This window comes from Neoarius graeffei, chromosome 5 (genome assembly GCF_027579695.1).
Source record: "Neoarius graeffei isolate fNeoGra1 chromosome 5, fNeoGra1.pri, whole genome shotgun sequence".
Classification (NCBI taxonomy): domain Eukaryota; kingdom Metazoa; phylum Chordata; class Actinopteri; order Siluriformes; family Ariidae; genus Neoarius; species Neoarius graeffei.
In genome coordinates, this window is record NC_083573.1 from 53,511,474 (window position 1) to 53,530,805 (window position 19,332).

Genomic DNA, 19,332 nt, shown 5'->3' on the forward strand with positions numbered 1-19,332 from the left:
GCATTGACGTTTTGTTTTCATGTATTTTAAATTTAAAGGACTTGCCTGTAGGTTTGTGTGTGTTGTTTTATGTTTGGCATCTTTCCAGTTGTAACGCGTGTCTGTGAGAAAATTGGAGGGGAGGGTTAACAGGTGGGCACGGGTGTTGGTAAAGCGCAACTGCCCTGGTAATATGTCACATGATTTTCCCGTACTAAAGCAACCTTCAGGGCCGTGGTTTTGTGGTTGGCGCAGTTAATAGTTTGAAACACGTTGTCAGACCGCCATCACTACTACACACTATATGAAAAATATTTGCCCCCTTGCGATTTCTAATTGCTCCCTTAGTAAACTGTTCCTGGCACCGGGCCTGGTGTTGAGGGAAATTCTCCAGCAAATTCAAGCCCTCCCTACAACTCTGACTCAAGCTCCTCAACCCCCTGCTCCTCCCCAACCTCAAGTCCTGCCTGGAGGTGCATCAGATCCTTGCCTGCCTAACCCACAGAAATTCAGTGGAGACCCAGATGAGTGCTGTGGGTTCCTGACAGTGTTGTCTGACAGTCGCTCTACAACCCAACACATTCCCCACTGAGTCTTCCCGAGTTGCCTATGTCATCACCCTTCTGGGCAACAGCTTTGCATGACTGGCAAGATCCCATCTGTTCTTCCTTCAACTGCTTCTCTGAGAAGATGTGGAGGGTCTTCAATCCAACAGCCAGTGGCCGGGATGCTGCTAACCAGCTGCGCGAGGGGAGTCAGCGGGTTGCAGACTACACCATCCACTTTTGGACCTTCGCAGCTGAGAGTCGCTGGGGCCAAGAGGCCCTTCTGGCCACCTATTACCAGGGACTGTTTGATCGGATTAAAGATGAGTTAGTTTCTTGGGAAGAGATACAGGATTTGGAGACTTTGATAGCCCGGGTCAATCATCTTCAAGAGAGGTCCCTAGCTAAGGGCCTCAAAAGGATCAGTTCTCAGGTTCCCCTTGATCCGGCTGCCTTTGTGGTGGAGAATGGCCCTGAGCCGATGCAAGTGGGGGGCAGATGGCTTTCCCAGACTGAATATGACAGATGGATGAGGGAACATTGCTTCCTCTATTGCAGTGCACCAGGCCATTTCCGAAGTTCCTGCCCAGAATTAGTGGGAAGAGACCAAACCCCATCCAGCTTCAGGAGGGCTGTGATGGGGGTGACCTCCTCTCTTGATCTACCTGTTGCTGGTCTCTTCATTACAATTTCCATTGCCTGGGATGGTCAGGAGCACTCCCTTACAACATTTATGAATTCAGGGGCAGCAGGTAACTTTATGGACTTTTCTTTCACCAAGCGTCTGTCTATCCTTACCACCAGCCTGGATTTTCCCCTTTCTGTAACAGCCTTGGATGGTCAACCCCTTGATGATGGTTGTGTTCATCAGAGAACTGTTGCATTTCATTTCATTTATTTGATTAGGACATTGCACATTAATCAATACATCAGTAAAAAACATCAATATAAATATGCCGGAGTTAGCATAATTGCTAAATTTCATCCGTTGTCCTAAGGCAGGTATCATAAACCAAACAACAATAAAACAAACAATACAACATCACAGAACATACAGACATTATACTCATACATCACAAACACAAAATACATATAAAAGTACAGAAAGTAAAACCAAGTTCACAATATACACCTGGAAATTAAGGTCATTAATGGGAGCAGGTCTGATTTATCTTCAGCCACTGTTTAAGGGTCATTTTGAAGGTGTTGATGTTGTCACACAGTCTGATATGAGCTGGCAGTGTATTCCAGGACTGCGTTCCTCTAATGGACACCACCATTTGGCTGAATTTAGTTCTACGCCATTTCACTTCACAGTCCCCTATTACTCCCCATTGAGAGTAATGACTGATAACCATTGTGAAGAGATGTCCTTCCACCTCATCCAGTCCCCAGAGTATCCAGTGGTGTTAGGATTTCCATGGTTAAAGCTCCATAACCCACACCTAGACTGGTCTACATGTTCTGTAATCAAGTGGGGCCCTGCCTGTCACACTTCCTGCCTCTTCTGTCAACCTGTCCAGTGCTTTGAGCACTTGTCACCTCCTGAGTTCCCTCTCAGTACCACGACTTGTAGGAAGCATTCAGCAAGAAGAAAGCAATGGCCCTCCCACCCCATAGGCCCTATGACTGTGCCATTGACGTGCTGCCAGGTACCTCTCCTCCTAGAGGCTGCATCTTTTCTTTGTCTGCCCCTGAACGACAGGCTATGGACAGTTACATCAAGCAGTTTCTGGCATCAGGTTTCATCCGTCCCTCATCTTCACCTGCTGGGGCTGGCTTCTTCTTTGTGAGGAAGAAAGATGTAGGTCTTCAGCCTTGCATAGATTATTGAGGTCTAAACAAGCTCACTGTCCAGAACCAATACCTGCTACCCCTCATGGCCTTTGCTTTTGAACTTCTTGAAGATGCCACCATCTTTACAAAGTTGGATTTGTGAAATGCCTACCATCTGGTATGAATCTGACAAGGCGACGAGTGGAAGACAGCCTTTAATATGCCTACCAGGCACTATGAATACCAGGTCATGCCCTTTGGTCTCACCAATGCACCAGCTGTCTTCCAGGCGCTTATTAATGATGTCCTTAGGGACATGTTAAATCAGTACATCTTTGCATACCTTGACATTTTGATCTTTTCCAAGAGCTTACACGAGCATGTCCAACATGTTCACCAGGTCTTGAGCCATCTATTGAAGAACGGTCTATTTGTAATGCCAGAGAACTGTGACTATCATGTTCAGGAGGTGGCCTTCCTTGAGTTCATCATTTCTGAAGGTAGTGTTCAGATGGAGCCTGGGAAAGTCCAAGCTGTTCAAGACTGGCCAACTCAGAGTTCAGTTAAGGAGACCCAAAGGTTCCTGAGCTTTGCAAATTTTTATCGTTGTTTTATTCGAGGTTTTAGTTCCATTGCTGCTCCTATTTCTGCTTCAACATGAAAGGATAAGGTGCCCTTTTCTCGGTCCTCGAGGCAGACAAGGCCTTTAACATCCTCAAACAAAAGTTCACCATGGCTCCCATTCTCTGTCTGCCCAAGCCGGATTAACCCTTCATTGTGGAGGTGGATGCTTCTGATGTGGGAGTAGGAGCAGTTTTGTCACAGATGGCAAGTGATGGGAAACTACATCCCTGTGCATTCTTCTCCCACAAGCTCATGGCCATGGAGAAAAATTATGATATAGGGAACCGGGAATTACTTTATGGGGAATTACAACCAACTTTATGTCCCTAAGTCTATTCGAGCTAAGGTTCTCCAGTGGGGTCACACTTCACAACTAACAGTGCACCCATGGTCCTTAAGAATGCTGAAGTTTCTCCAATGCCAGTTCTGGTGGCCCAGCATGGAGAAGGATGTTAAAACCTTTGTGGCAGCTTGTTCAGTCTGTGCCCAGAGTAAAGATCCATATCAGAGTACTCAGGGCATGCTCCACCCCTTACTGAGCCCTCAAAGATCATGGCCACACATCTCCTTGGACTTCATCACAGGCTTACCTCCATCCCAAGGTAAAACAGTTATCCTCATTGTAGTAGACAGATTCTCTAAGACCTGCCATTTTCTGCCCCTACCCAAACTTCCCTCTGTTGCTGAAATGACTAGACTGATGTGTGAACATGTCTTTCAAGTTTTTGGTCTTCCCCAAGACATCGTCTCTGATCGTGGACCCCAGTTCACCTCCAGCTTCTGGCAGGCATTCTGCAAGCTCATCTGCACCACCATCAGTCTATCATCTGGCTTCCACCCACAGTCAAATGGGCAGACAAAGAGACTGAATCAAGACCTGGAGGCCACTCTGAGATGTCTAGTGTCAGCTAATCCAGCCTCCTGGAGTATCCACCTTCCATGGGCAGAATATGCCCACAATACTCTCAGTTGCAGCTCCACTGGTATGTTTCCATTTGAATGTCTGTTCAGTTATAAGCTTCCTTTGTTTCCTGAGCAGGAGGAAGATTCTAGTGTCCCTTCAGCCCTAAGTTTTGTGCAGAGGTGTAAGCGGACTTGGAGAAGGGCCTGACAAGCTCTGCTTAGAGCCTCCAAGAGGTACTGGGTCCAGGCAAACTGACGGTGCAGACCTGGACAGAGGGTTTGGCTGTCTGCCAAGGACCTTCCCTGAGAGTGGAGAACTAAAAGCTAGCGCCTCACTTTGTGGGCCCATTTAAAGTGGAGAGGTGGGTCAATCCAGTCTCTTATTGTCTACAGCTGCCCCGGTCCATGAGGGTCAACCCCACCTTCCACATCTCCCGGTTGCAGCCAGTTATTGCCTCAACACAGGCCCCTGCCCCCAAACCCCCTCCTCCACCTCAAGTCATTGACAGACAGACAGCTTTCACCATCCATTGGCTCCTGAAATCTCACCAGGTCCAGGGTGGGATTCAATACCTAGTGGATTGGAAGGGTTATGGGCCAGAAGAACTGACTTGGGTCCCAGCCCAGGACATTTTGGACTGTGACCTCATAAGGGACTTTCATCGGGCACACCCGGATTGCCCTGGGAGCATCAGGAGACACTCCTAGGGAAGGGGGTCCTGTCAGTCACCTTTCACTGATAACAAACTGGATGGTCGTGTTCACCTTTGGCACTGAGAACTCAATGTCCATTTTTTCCAAAAACAAACTGAAATGTGAACTCATCTGATCACAGCACATGTTTCTACTGTCTTTCAGTCCAGCTGAGATGAGTTCGGGCCCAGAGAAATCGGTGATGTTTCTGCATAGAATCGATGAATGGCTTCCTCCTTGTGTAATACAGTTTCATTTTGCATTTCTGGATGCAGTGGTGGACTGTGTTAAATGACAACAGTTTTCCGAAGTTCTCCCAAGCCCACGTGGCTATATTTTTCACATTTAGTATGACAGTTTCTCAGGCAGTGAGGGCTCGAAGGTCACACACGTTCAACAGTGGTTTGTGACCTTGCCCTTTATGCACTGAGATGTCTCCAAATTCCCTGAATCTTTCACAATATTATGTACTGTAGATTTTGAAAGACCTAAAATCTTGCGCTGAGAAATTTTCTTTTTGAATTGACTAACAATTCGCTCACAAATTTTGGTACAAAGGAGTGAGCCACGACCCATCCTTGCTTGCAAAGACTGAGCCTTTGGTGTATGTGCCTTTTATACCCAATCATATTACCAATTAACCTGCTTATTGTGGAATCTTCCAAAATGGTATTATTTGAATATCCTATCAACATTTCAATCTTATTTTGCCTCTGTCCCAACTTTTTTTGAGTGTGTTGCAGGTATCAAATTCTAACTTCATTTATACTTACAAAATACAATTAAGTTGGTCAGTAAAACTATTGAAATCTTTTCTTTGACTGTTGTCAGTTAAATAAAGGTTCACGTGAATTAACAAATCACAGATTTTTGTTTTTATTGCATTTTAGAAAATATCCCAACTTTTATGGAAATAGGATGATGATGTTATGATGATGAGGATTATTATTCTCATCTCATCTCATTATCTCTAGCCACTTTATCCTGTTCTACAGGGTCGCAGGCAAGCTGGAGCCTATCCCAGCTGACTACGGGCAAAAGGCGGGGTACACCCTGGACAAGTCACCAGGTCATCACAGGGCTGACACATAGACACAGACAACCATTCACACTCACATTCACACCTACAGTCAATTTAGAGTCACCAGTTAACCTAACCTGCATGTCTTTGGACTGTGGGGGAAACCGGAGCACCCGGAGGAAACCCACGCAGACACGGGGAGAACATGCAAACTCCGCACAGAAAGGCCCCCACCGACCACGGGGCTCGAACCCGGACCTTCTTGCTGTGAGGCGACAGCGCTAACCACTACACCACCGTGCCGACAGGATTATTATTATTATTATTATTATTATAATATCTCATCTCATCTCATTATCTCTAGCCGCTTTATCCTTCTATAGGGTTGCAGGCAAGCTGGAGCCTATCCCAGCTGACTACGGGCGAAAGGCGGGGTACACCCTGGACAAGTCGCCAGGTCATCACAGGGCTGACACATGGACACAGACAACCATTCACACTCACATTCACACCTACGGTCAATTTAGAGTCACTAGTTAACCTAACCTGCATGTCTTTGGACTGTGGGGGAAACCGGAGCACCCGGAGGAAACCCACGCAGACACGGGGAGAACATGCAAACTCCGCACAGAAAGGCCCCCACCGACCACGGGGCTCGAACCCGGACCTTCTTGCTGTGAGGCGACAGCGCTAACCACTACACCACCGTGCCGACAGGATTATTATTATTATTATTATTATTATTATTATTATTATATAGTTATTAAAATAGTGGAATGTTTGTATTTTATTTTGTAAAATTACATGAGGGAAACTTGGTAAACAAACAGAGAGAAAAGCAACACTGTTTTTTTTTTCACTGTAATCAGTAGATAATTAAAGCTATTGGCCAAATTTATTCTCCACCATGTGCCTTTGGGTGAAAGTTTACAGATATTCATTCTGAATGTGCAGGATATGAGTGTAGCATGAAATTGGTGAAGTGTAGCTAACCTTGTTAACTCTGGCAATTAAAGTCATGTCACAGACTCATATCCGCACAGTTACAGGCGGAACAACCTGAAACAAATACAAATGAGTAGACTAACCTTCTCCATCTCTGCCAATCTCCTCTACCTCACAGTCTGAACAGAACATACAGCTCTGCCATGACAACAGCACATTACATGCTTCATCACAGGCTAGTTGCCACACATATTCTCTTTCTTGTCTCTTTCTGTTTTAATCACCACACATTAACTGGAACATACAAATCATGGATAAAAATAAATCATTAGACCTCATGCTGAGCAGAAGTGTGAATGGGATGACTGATGTTCAAAACATTATGTTCCTCATACCATAGCTCTCAATATTCCCAGTTCTGTATTTCAGATTGAAGGACATAAATAAGACAGCACATTGTACCTGCAGTGTTGTAGCAGTATGCAGCACCAGAACTTCTAAAGAAAGTAATTCAAACAATTATTCAAAAGAAATTGCAAAATAGATGCTTGTTATATTTTGATGTGTTTTAAATTAATTTCTATATTTGTTTTTATATTTTTGCATTTATTTATTCATGTTATTTATCAAAGTATTTTGTTATTATATTTATATATTCCCCTGTTTGTTTATTATTGTTTTTCCTTGCCCTTATGATAATCAGGAGGCTGTTAAACATCACCGTGTTTCTTATTCACATTGGTTAATCAGTATTGGCCTCTTGGCTGAAACACTTGTCTTGATTATTTACTCTTCAGTGTAAAGACTTTGGCTGATGGATTGTTTGGGACCAGTCATATTTTTGTATCAAATGGCATTAATGGATAACAGATTTTATGTTTAGGTAAATGCAAATATTTAATAAGGTTTGACAAAAGGGTTGAGTATTTGGGTTGCACTATTTCTTGGGAAATAAAAAAAACCACTCAAAAAATAACACTAATTTTATTTGCATGCTATATTACAGTTGTTGTGCCACTCCCACTATTACATCAACCAATAATCTTTCAGATAAGTTCTCTTAGATATCAACATGAACTTCACAAGCGTTTTAACAGCAGTTAAAAAGCAGACACAGCTATAACACATTAACTGACATTAACAAAGAGAAAAAAATGCCTATAGAAGCTACAGTACAGCTTCACAAAAAGTTCACATTGATTAGAGAAAGGGTTGCTCAGTCAATTCTTTACAAAACTCATCACACATTGCCACAAATATCAAAGATTTCCTATGTACACATGAACGTCACTCAAACACATCCAGGATTATAATGTTTACATGGGCTTTCTATTGATCATATTTAAAGCATATTTAATAACAAAAAAAGATTATTATTCTTTTAGCAATTACTTTACAATTAATCCCCCAGCCCACACACACTCCATACCTCCATGGTACACTGGAGGGCCGTGGCCCAGAGGTCAAAAACTAGAGAATATATATTTTAAAAATATGTCAGCAAATAAATGTATAAATGAAACCAAAAGAATATATAATATACATACACATTCTATTTATTGAGTCATGTTGTTTGTTTATCTTTTGTCATTTGCTTTTTCCTTTGTTTTTCATTTTGATTTTAAATCTCTACATTTTTGTCAATGCTTCAGTACAAACCTCTAAATACTGCATCCACTATTGAAGGCCTTGTGTTTATTAGTGAGACAGACTGCATTATAAAGGCTGATGTCAAAGTTGGACTTCCTCTCTGTATTTCTACAAAAACTGCAACAAAAACATATCCTTTTTGTTTCCTGAAGTTAAGGTTGGGTTTAGATGTGGACAATTTGCCAATGGAAGGCCCTCACAAGAATAGTAAAACAAACATGCGTGTGTATGTACACTGGATGTCATAATCTTTAGTATAGGTTTAGTCAATTATCTCATACTAGCCTATTGTTCCTAAACACAATTCTTCCTAAAGAAAATTCAATTAATTGTTATTTTGATGCTGTTTGTGACTCCCTGATGATGTATTTATCTCTGAGCTGTTTAAATTTCACTAGGAATTATACTCATTTACATGCAGTTCTCTGTAATCCCCTACTATCTTTTCTTAATGAAGTTAAGAAGATTAAAGCAGATTTTGCAACGGCCACTGCACACTAAGGATTCTCGGTCATCTTCCTACCGCACTCCATAATTCCATTTGTGATGCAGATCAATGAGATGAAAGTAGATGAAAATTCACATTTAACACACTGCTTGGTTTGAAAAGATCCAATTCTAATAGGTTCTCTATTAACAATGAGCTTGACAATGCTTGGTAAAGCAAACAAAATAATGCTGCGCTGTACTGGGATGGTAAATTTGTGAGACTTTCCTTACCTATACAAGGTTAGGGGCTCAGGGTCAGTCAAAGCATTACTAATTACAACTTCAATGATATGAAGTTTAACCAAATCTCTCTTGCTTGTTAGAACTGCTTTGTGCAAAAGAGCCAAGGTGGTCATCAAGCAGGAGGAAACAAAATGTACTAGCTGCCCAAATTGAGCAGCCAGCAAAAGGCCTAACACAGTGTGATAAGTACTCTGTGAGTATTTAAGGCCTATTTTCAGTGATTTCATAGTGGGAGAATGCAAGTCACCACAGGCAGCCACGAAGCTGACACACAGCCCTGAGGGAAGACTCCTCCCCTCACATATAAATATCTCAGAAATGCTGGCCAAACAGCGGCAATAGACTCATTTGTTCCTCCAGTAATGAAGAATGACTAGCCTCCGCCCTGCACATACTCATGCTCTTCTTCTTTGCCACATCTATGACTGTTGCCATGGTGACCGGTGTCTTACCTCATGGCTTCCCGAAGTGCTCCGCGCTCGCTCAGTGTCGTGTGTTTGATGTCATCAAAATTGTTCTCCAGCTTGACGCAGCTCTGATCATGAGACAGAGGATGAGAGAGACAGAGTGAAAGTGAGAGATAAAGAGAGAGAAAGAGGGATGAGATTATAAGTAGAGTGCTATTTGTTTGGTTGTTTGTGTCTGATGCATTTCATTGATCGGGGCAATTACACACGCTTTGAACATAATCCACTCCAGTATTACTACTACGATTTCTTTTTCCCGCAATCCCTTTAACCATATGCAAATTGGGGCATACTTCCACAGGCTGGCCTTCACATTTCATTAAATGTGACACTATCAACTTGTGCCACAGTTGAAAATGTCGCAGTTTGAGGGGCTGGCATGCTGTTGTCATGGCGATCGGCCTCTCCGGCCCCTGACCCTGGAGGTAAGTGCAGGGCTGGAATGAGGCCTGCTGGGTTTGACATGCGAGTAATTAGTGAGAGGAGGCTTTTACCTCTCAGCTCCACTGATAAACAGTGTGTCCCTCTCTCATAGAGAACACACACTCGCACATGCACACACCCTGATCTCCCTCTCACACTCAAGAGCAGGAGTCATTATCTCTGATAACCCTCACTGACAAACAGTCAACAGCTCCTATTGCACTCTCTTGCTCACTAAGCACATAACAGCATTACATAGTGGTAAGGTACTGACCAAAACATACACTACAGCATCCAGTAATATTTGTATGGATGCGAATTTATAGGTTCTATAATGACCCATATGTGGGAAATGTATTAATGTGAAATGTGTTGTACAGTACAGTAGGTTGTGGCTCAAGTCACTTTAAATTTTGCTTTATGAGTGTATCAGCTATGACAAATTCAGAGCTTTATATTGATATATGAAAGCCATGGCCCAGCAGAGTGACTTAATACGGATATAAATTTCAGCCAAGCAATGTTGCTGACTACACTGAATGTGTAGTGTTAATTCCGGAGAAAGCTAACTCAGTTTTCCCCACTACAAAAAAGGCCAATGGCAGGTTGCATTTATACAGAAAATTTATACATTTATATTCTAACAACATAAAACTCAGCATTTCATATTGATATCTGCATGATTACGAGCACTGCGTGAGTAAGTGATTCTCTCCCAGCATCCTCCACCAATGTCTTTATCTAATCGAGTGGAATGAACAAATGTATTTGCTTGTAGTTGTTCAAATATTAAAAACACAATGATGGGGAAAAGATAATTATTGCACTGCCTTGTGGGTGACATGATAATATTGCATCCAGAAGCTGAGCGCTATACTTGCAAAATATGTTGTGTGGGTGGTCCACAATCATACGGTCTTTGCAAACCATCAATGATGTCAATTTTCAAGAAAGAGAAAAAATATATATATTTATGCATATTTGATTCACAATACAGAAAATGAAACCAGTAGATCCAATGTGTGTGTTCTGTTGGGCATAAATCAAATAGTCAAATGTAACAAAATATTTTGTCAAAGGAAATTGAAAAGCAATGGCCTGCAGTTATCTTTATAGCAGATAAATGGAAGCAAATACACTAGAAGGTTCAGCATATTATGTCTAGTGAATGATGCAACGAAGTGAAGAGAGTTCAGACTGTCTGAAGACAAATGCTCTTGTTCAGGTTCAGATTCTGGTTAAATTATACTAATTATAAGAACCTTGAGATGTGCCATTTTAAAAGGTAATTTCCGTCACCATGTCTTTCCGTTCCCCCCAAATGGTTTTAACTTATGAAGAAAATAAAAACATATTTGGTACTCAATATATCTGTGATTTGAGGAAATGTCTTTAATGAAAGCTCATGACAGAGTCAAATCAGCCATTATGAGTAAAAGCTACTCAGATTATTACTCGGGTGCTGGTGTGCACAGCCAGTTGAGCAAGGCATAAAAAAGAGCCCTTTGTGTATTCCGCTGTACATTAAGAAGCATGGAAATGTGCTGAGAGGAAAAAAGACTTATTAGAGGTTTCTATTAACATCAAACCCCAACATTATTCATGTAATCTCCCTCCCCTCTAACGGGATGGCTTACACAGGGAAGCATTGCTAGTCTAATCCTTCGAGCTGTTGCTAAATCCTATGAGAACGGAGTAGAGAGAGGAAAGCTCCAGGATTATGAGTGGGGGGTGAGGGCTATCTGTGTGTTCCAGCTGATAAAACCCATCGATCACTAGCCCAACAACACCTCCTTATTACATCCCCGCCAAGCTGAACACCCTCTTTCCTCCTCTATATCCTGTGCAGAGCAGCGGGCTGGCATTGGATCAGGCAGGAGCAATCAATGGCCAGGTTGATCAAGTGGCATGTAATGGTGCCAGGTTGTTAGAGATAAGTAATGGCCATTGCACTTGCACACTGTTTCACTTACTAATTTGTACTCTTACGTGTGCTAAGACAAGTAACTACTTGCTGCTGTAAGCGGTGCCCCCTGTTGGCCATCAGCATCAGGAGAGAAGCTAAGGGCATGGGATAGCTGGAGCATGTCTTAATGCTATGTCACTATAAAATCATTACACTGATTTGACAAGTAATCTTACAGTTGTCATAATTAATTAAGTGAGACAAACATATTTTGAAAGCCTTCATATATTCAAAAGAAAAAAATAATCACCTCCTTTTTATAATAATCAGATGGTTTAATGAGCAATCTGTCTTCCTGGACTATTAGAGGCATGATCCATTTACTTTTATCTGAGAGTGATGGAGTGGAGCATTTATTCTTCATTTTACTCCATATATTTCCCTTCACCAGTAGCACATAAACCTGGCAACGGTGCTGATGCAGCCTCACTGATAATGCTCTATGTGAGAAGAAATGATTCCGCATACAGAGATTAGAGTGCAGTGACTGGATCTACTGCTGTGCATCTCTTCCCTTCGAATAAAAGTAACGAATGAAACATTGCAGTAGTCAGACATAAACTACTAATAGTACCTAATATTACACAGAAAACTCCTGTGAATGATGAGTTTCAAATCAGCATATATTTGAAAATGAACGCGGTTTCATAGACTCCCACACAAGGGTGGGGGCTGGGGGAGGTGGGCCACCAACCTCTGATTAGGGCGTCGGCATTTTTTTTTCTCATAAAAATATCATGATGTAGGGAAGTACCAAGCAGTCGACTCTACGTCAGCATCGGCCTTTCAAGGTTCAGAATGATTTTAACCAGTAGATAGCATTTTGAGATATAATTAAAAGGAGTGAGAGAGTATGCTACCCCTCCCTATCTGAGAGCACAGACCAATTTTTCTCTCTTAGGCTCCCGGCCATGGATGGCTGTGGCATCATCAGGATTCAAACTAGCGATCTCTGGACGATAATAAACAACATGGTTTAAAAATCTATTTATCATTTGCCTTAGATGATGTGAATATCCACCACACAAGTCCCCGTGAGTTGTTACTATAAAAGCGATAACATGAATGCATCAGGGGCGATTTCTCAGAGACAACAAGGGAAGCCGAGCTTCCCCTAAAATTCTCTCCCCAAACTGCGGCATCTACGACGTTGAATTCTCATTAAAACAATAACTTGCATAACATAATATATGCCCAAGATTGTATTTACGTTCATAACTATCCTGTAACTTATTTGAGTGATGTCTGACGAACTTGCAGTTCGCTTTGAGAATCACCTTTGCTGCCAGGTTGTAACCAGCGTTGCCAGATACTGCTGACGTTTTCCAGCCAAAAATATGCTCAAAACCCGCCAAAATCCACTTAAAACCGCCCAATCTGGCAACACTGACTGTAACCTTTCTTATTTCAATGGGCTTTATGGCTGGCAGCCGGGTATCCGTTGCAGTCTATGAGAGGGCTCTGAACAGCCAATTTCGGCTAGTTGTTATTGGTTAAAATCGACAAAATCGTCACTTCCAGGGAAGCCGGGCTTCTCTGGGACTAAACAAGACAGTGGGAGGGGCAAGAAGCTGGGCTGATGAAGGATTATTGGAGGTAGTGTTCGAAAGACATGAGGAGGGCGGGCTCTGTACTTCGGCGTTGGCGAGGAACACGGAAGCATGATCAGCAGTCAGTCCCTAGCGGATGTCGAGAAAGTGTAGTCGTGTGCCAAAGTGCTGTCCGAATTTCTTTTCATATAAACGTTTCTTCTCACTGATGTCTCTGTACATTACTCTGTAAATAAATGTAAATATTACTTGTTGTGCTCCGTTAACCTTCATCCATTCTATCAGTTTGATCATTCGTGAATTCACTCGTTTATTTCATTTGTAGTTCAATCTGGTTGTAGGCTAGCTTGAGCCTTATTGGAATCTGCAGTGCTAGCTGCTAACAGAAATTGGTGAAGTCTCTGGAAAGCACAACCAGCTAGTATGACAGGGTCACAGACCATTTTCTGGAAAAGGAGCGGAGGGCAGAATTTGTGTATAAATAGTGTGCATCATATAATGTTCATGAATCTGAAGTGTGTATCTTGTTCAGTAATGTTAAGAGAATGGTGGGCTCTGTGTTATAGGTTATACCTGGGTATAATATTCAAGGTTCTGTGTGTTGCATAGCCTACCTGGTTATGGATTTCCAGACTGTGTTGCAGAAGATGTTCAAGGATGTGTTGCACAGCTGGGTGTTGTGTTAAAGACTCTGTGTTGCATATCAGGGTATGATGTTCAAGGCTCTTCGTTGAATAGCCAGTGATTTTTGGATGTTTGATATTTGTGATTAAGGATATGAGGCACTAGCCTGGCAAGCCAGACTATAACATGAAATGTACAAGCAAAAATACTTTCTGCCACTAGGTAGGGTTGTCTAGTTCACTATGCTAATGGGGCACACCTTTCTATGCTTTGATATCCGGCCTACAGGTTTTACGATGAATGCGTAAAATGGGCTTCCCCTGTTTTAAAAACCAGCAGCCGCCACTGGAATGCATGAATATAAACCTATGATTTGAATTAAAGTTGACACTACTGTTAGATTTGCTGTTATATAAATGGATTTATAGATATTTGTAGATCATCTTTCCTGAAATAGAAGGAATTAGTTTTATTCGATACTCATCAGAAAGAGACATACTTAAACAAAACATATCACACCTGATTTATTCTAATTTGAACATATTAATATAATAAATGTGACGGTTTAATTTGATTTAAAAGTAGAAGAGAATGATCTGTGCTGTAAATTATAATCACTGAAGATATTTTTGAAGAGTTTATATTACATCAGTAGATCACGGCTATCTTCGGGTGCTAAGATGATTTGAAATACTAACAGTATTACTGAATAGGATCAAATATAGATTTTTTTTCTCTACTCATTTTTATTGGCTCTCACTGAAGCAATTACTTCATATGTATGAAACAAAAACCTCCCAGAAGCAGCTTTCAGCAGCAGAGCCAAGACCAACAGACAGAAAACAGCAATGACTATTAGGAGGAAGGGCAGGAAGAGTGCACGCACACACGCACACACACAGTAACTCACTGTGGCTGTGGAAGTGACACACTTATTCTCTGGTCTGTATAGATGGCTTTTCTATCAGGAGATATCTAACACTAGCACGCTGAAGGATTTTGCTGGGAGAGATTTAGAGTTTACAGTTAAAGGTAGAGAAGCCATACACATTTCTCCTTCCTTGCCTTTCTCTTTTTGTTCATAAGCAGGAAGAATAAACATCAGCTCCTGCATCTCACAAACATACCTGCCCTTCACTCACTGCTCAGGGTAAGCCTCTCATAATGCAATTTGGAGGCTCGTTAAATTGGATTAGACCATACAGGCAGATTAATAAAACCGATCCATCAGTAAACAGTGCTGTTATATTCAAAAACAAAGACACGTTGAGTGCATCTCCATTCTCAGCACCTGCTGCAGAACTTGTACCTGTTTGTGTTTGGTAGATTATCTCTGGCTCCAACCTGTGCTATCGAAGCAGAAAGACAAATATTGAGAAGCCTCTGGTCAGCTAATAGCTTCAACTCAATGTGGGCTCTGTAAAGGATGACGCCTGCAGGGAAATGTTTCAAAATTACCTTGCTGACAACGTGCCCCCGAGCCCGGAGGAGGGGAGTGAAAAATCCTAAGCACCTGGGTCCTGACAGACGAAGATAACAGCTGGCTATAGCCACCATATTTCTCCCAAACTCATTTGGAATCTATGGACAGTCACTGTTCATAGATTCCCTATAAAATAAAGTTTACAGCCCCTCCAGCATTTGGGAGATTCCGCAGAACAATTATGATGACGCTTTGGGACCCAACAAAACTTATTTTAAGGATCAATAAAACGGTCATTGCTTTTTCTTTACGAAGAGGATAAATCTGCTTCATTTCAATCAATACTAGAAAACTGTATTATCGTCACCGGCTCCACAGACTCAGTGTTCTGATAAAGGACTTACTGGGTGTATTGGGGAATCGGCACTGAGAAATGTACAGCATGAAAAATAACACTCCATGAGCAATAATCTCTGTTTTACTGCATGTCCTCATAGCTACAGCAGATAAGAACACATATCTTATTCTTAGCTCTTTTCCCGCTATTTCAGTGGTTCCAAAATATACAGACAAGAAAAGAGAGGATAATATGTTAAAGCTTAAACCAGACCGCTGTTGAATTCTTTTTTCTGATTGGTCAGAAGGTGTTGATTCATTTTCAGTAACAGCAAGGCTTAGACAACAGGCTTATATTAATGTGTTCATTTGATATGCTGTCATTTCTATAGTAAGAATTAATTCAGGGCCTTGTATGGGCAAACACTCCACATAAATAGATTAAAAATGTTGTAATTGTTGATATGGTGATGCCTTCTGTAAGATGCTTTAAGCAGTTTTGGAAAGAGTCTCCGGTATCAGTGCTCCAGTATCAGTGATTTCCTGAGAGAATCTTCAAGACAGAGGGCTTTCCAGTTAGTAGTTAAAGCTATACGGCCTTTCAATTTCATGTAATTGGTGGAATTTAGTTCCCTCTGAAATTTGGTCATTGTGATACATGTTTATTTCAGCAATATCTCATCTCATCTCATTATCTCTAGCTGCTTTATCCTGTTCTACAGGGTTGCAGGCAAGCTGGAGTCTATCCTGGCTGACTACGGGCGAAAGGCGTTCAGCAATACCTAAAAAAAAAAAAAAGACCATTCTGTGGCTGGGAAGTTATTTAATTTGAGGGGATTCCCAAGCAAATAATGTGCATGAAATTGCTCGCGTCATGCAGTCAAGCAGACAGAGGAAGTCCGTGTGTGCATGCGCAGGTTTACCTTCTTCTTTTCCTTCTTTTGGGTTTTACGGCAACTGGCATCCACAGTGTTGCATTACTGCAATCTACAGGTTTACCTTGACTGTGCACTGACAGTTACATCATTCTGTCGCTTAATGAACAGCTGATCACACCGAGGTGCTCACTGACCGCTGATATTTATTAGTTTGGTCCTGCGTTTCCTTTCCTTTTGCAACATAACGTCTTTTCTTCTTGCTTTCCATTACTGTAGTCAGTCTTTCTCATTTCATTTGCACACTCACATCATAGCATCCCTCCTCCCTCCATTCAACGCGACTACCAGGTGCTTAAACTGGCCGAGAAGGAAAGAGGAGGGTAGCCTGGTACCCCTACCCAACCCTACAGCAGCCCCGCAACGCATCCAGAGACAACACTTTGCTACTAGAGCTGCAAAGCTTCAAGAACATCTACCGCTGTTGGCATCCTGGATAGAGAATAGGTGGCAAGAAGAGTGGAGTACTTTCAATACAAGACTCTGCATGTTCATCAAGACTTCCACCGCCAAGCCCAGTGGCCATCAGCTGGATCATAAAGCCTGGGCGCGACTGAATCGTATACGCACTGGCTGTTGCAGGACTTGCGTATTCCTTAAATCCATTGCTGCGTGCAATAACGATACCTGTGAATGTGGTTTGCCACAGACATTGCAGCACCTAATCCATGCCTGCCCAACCTTGCGACCCCCAAACGGCCTGGAAGGCCAAATGGAACTTGACACTGATACAGCTGAATGGCTCAAGAGCATCCCCGTTTGACAAGAGGTTAAACGAACAACAATGACGTCCTCCATTGTTCTCTCCCATTTCAAATTTGTATCCCACAATGCCTTGTGCGAACAGGGAAAGCCCACCACGTGATGCATGGCGTAGTATCTTGAATTGGGTCATGGTGAAGCAAGACAAAATAGCAGAGAATTTAGGGCCATAGAATTTTTTTTTTAAGCCTAATAAAATTGGAAGTCTGTGATTCGAATTCAGTAGCTTTTGGTCCACTAAACAAAAATAACTGGGTGTCAGGGAAAATTCTTTTTATGACCTAAACGTGAAAAATCTGAAAGGCAGTCTACCTTTAATATTAAAAGTTTTTCTTTGTCTTATTAACTTGAAGACAAAGAAAAAAAAGGATCCTGGTGAGGGAACTGTTAGCTGCTGCAATAGGTGCTTTTGGACTGCAGGAACTTTTTCATAGTTCTTAGAACTGTTGAAGGAAGTTCCTCCTTTTCTGTGTGTACACACTGCAGGAAATGAGAACGCTTAGAATGCTGTTTTGAGGGACTTTTTTTTAGCTCCTATTGCAGGGTAGGTTCTCTTCCAGCACAAGAGGAACCATGAGTGATGTTAGTGTATGTTGATTGGTCCAGATGAAGGGTTGAACACATGAGCCAATGCAGGTGCACTATGTAACCCCGGCAACTGCCAGTATTAAAAATCTGTGTCAAACATTAGCAAACAGGTCTTAACATCAGCATTAACAAGAGTGCTCTGAGAGCGCAATATCCCCTGCTGGCAACTATGCCATAACTCTGGTAAAATGCGACTGAATTGAATGAAATTGCAATATGTGTATTACCGACATATAACAAAGAATCCTGTCAAGATTTGTGAAATTCCTCCAAAAATTGTGAGAGGAGTTGATTTCAGAAGGTGAGGACCCTTCCTGGGATGGACGGACATTGCCACGACATAAATCCCCCTTCAGGCCTTTCGGTCAGCAGGAGATAATAAAAATTGTGAGGGAAGTTGATTTCAGAAAACAAGCACACCTTGATGAAATTGCCAAAGTACAAGTTTGTTAATAATCAAGTGCATAACTCTGGTAAAATTTGCCCAAATGACATGAAATTTCAATATGCGTATGACTGTCATATAACAAAGCCTTTTGCCAAGTTTGGTGAAATTCCTCCACAAATTGTGAGAGGAGTTGATTTCAGAAGAACGTGCACCCTCATGAAATTGTCAAAGCACAAGTTATTTAATTGTAGGTATCATGCCGCCATTTTGTCTCTTTAAGAAACTACATTTCCCATCAGCCTACTTCCGCGTTGACCTACGTCACGCCGGGGCGGGATCATCTACGTCATCATACAAGGAAGCATAAAACAATGGGACAACACTTCCATCTTTGTCTCTCGCGTCCGGATTTCAACGAGTCTAGACGCACAAAAGGGATGCTCTCCATCAAAAAGACGTCTTCTTTCTTGCAAGATCCATCACTCAGCACGATTTTCTTTCTTACCCTTGGCAAAGGTAAACTCTAGAGTCGCGCGATCTTTAAACTCAACCTGAGTTACAACCAGTTTACTTGTATTAGAAGTGACGTCACGACTGCAGCCCAGGCAGTTAAAAGTTAAGAAGCGATTGAATCCTTTTTAACTCAAAAGCGCTGTGCATCTTATTCTGATCAGAGACTTTTCCTCACGAACGCTGAGGTTCGGACCAAGAATCCTCTGCTTTCCACGGGAACCACCCAAGTGCTCCGCTGGACCCGAAAGTTTTCTACGCCTCCATCACGAGTGGCTCACATGCTCCAACGGCGAGGCCCGAAACTACACCGGCGAATAGTTCTTCATATCTTGCTAAAGGCAGGATTAAGTAAGATTTTGGCATTTGGGCATAATTAGGATAGTCTTAGGAATTTGCTTTTATTTGAGATAGTGTGAATCTAAACCCAGGTTTATTGTTACACTGTTAAAACACGCAGCGTGTTGATTTATTTTGGTTCTAGGTTCTCTC

The 19,332-nt window shown here is 42.1% G+C and overlaps 1 protein-coding gene across 3 annotated transcripts in view; it reads right to left on the bottom strand.

The window, feature by feature from the left end:
- dpyda.1 (dihydropyrimidine dehydrogenase a, tandem duplicate 1) overlaps window positions 1-19,332 on the bottom strand; it is a 326,140-nt gene that overhangs the window by 243,852 nt on the left and 62,956 nt on the right. For all 3 annotated transcript variants that reach the window (XR_009654732.1, XM_060922033.1, XM_060922034.1), the window contains exon 3: window positions 9,321-9,403. Coding sequence is in view for 2 of the 3 variants with exons in the window: in XM_060922033.1 (XP_060778016.1) it covers window positions 9,321-9,403 (83 nt within the window). In the remaining variant the exon portion in view is untranslated. The remainder of the gene's footprint in view (window positions 1-9,320; window positions 9,404-19,332) is intronic.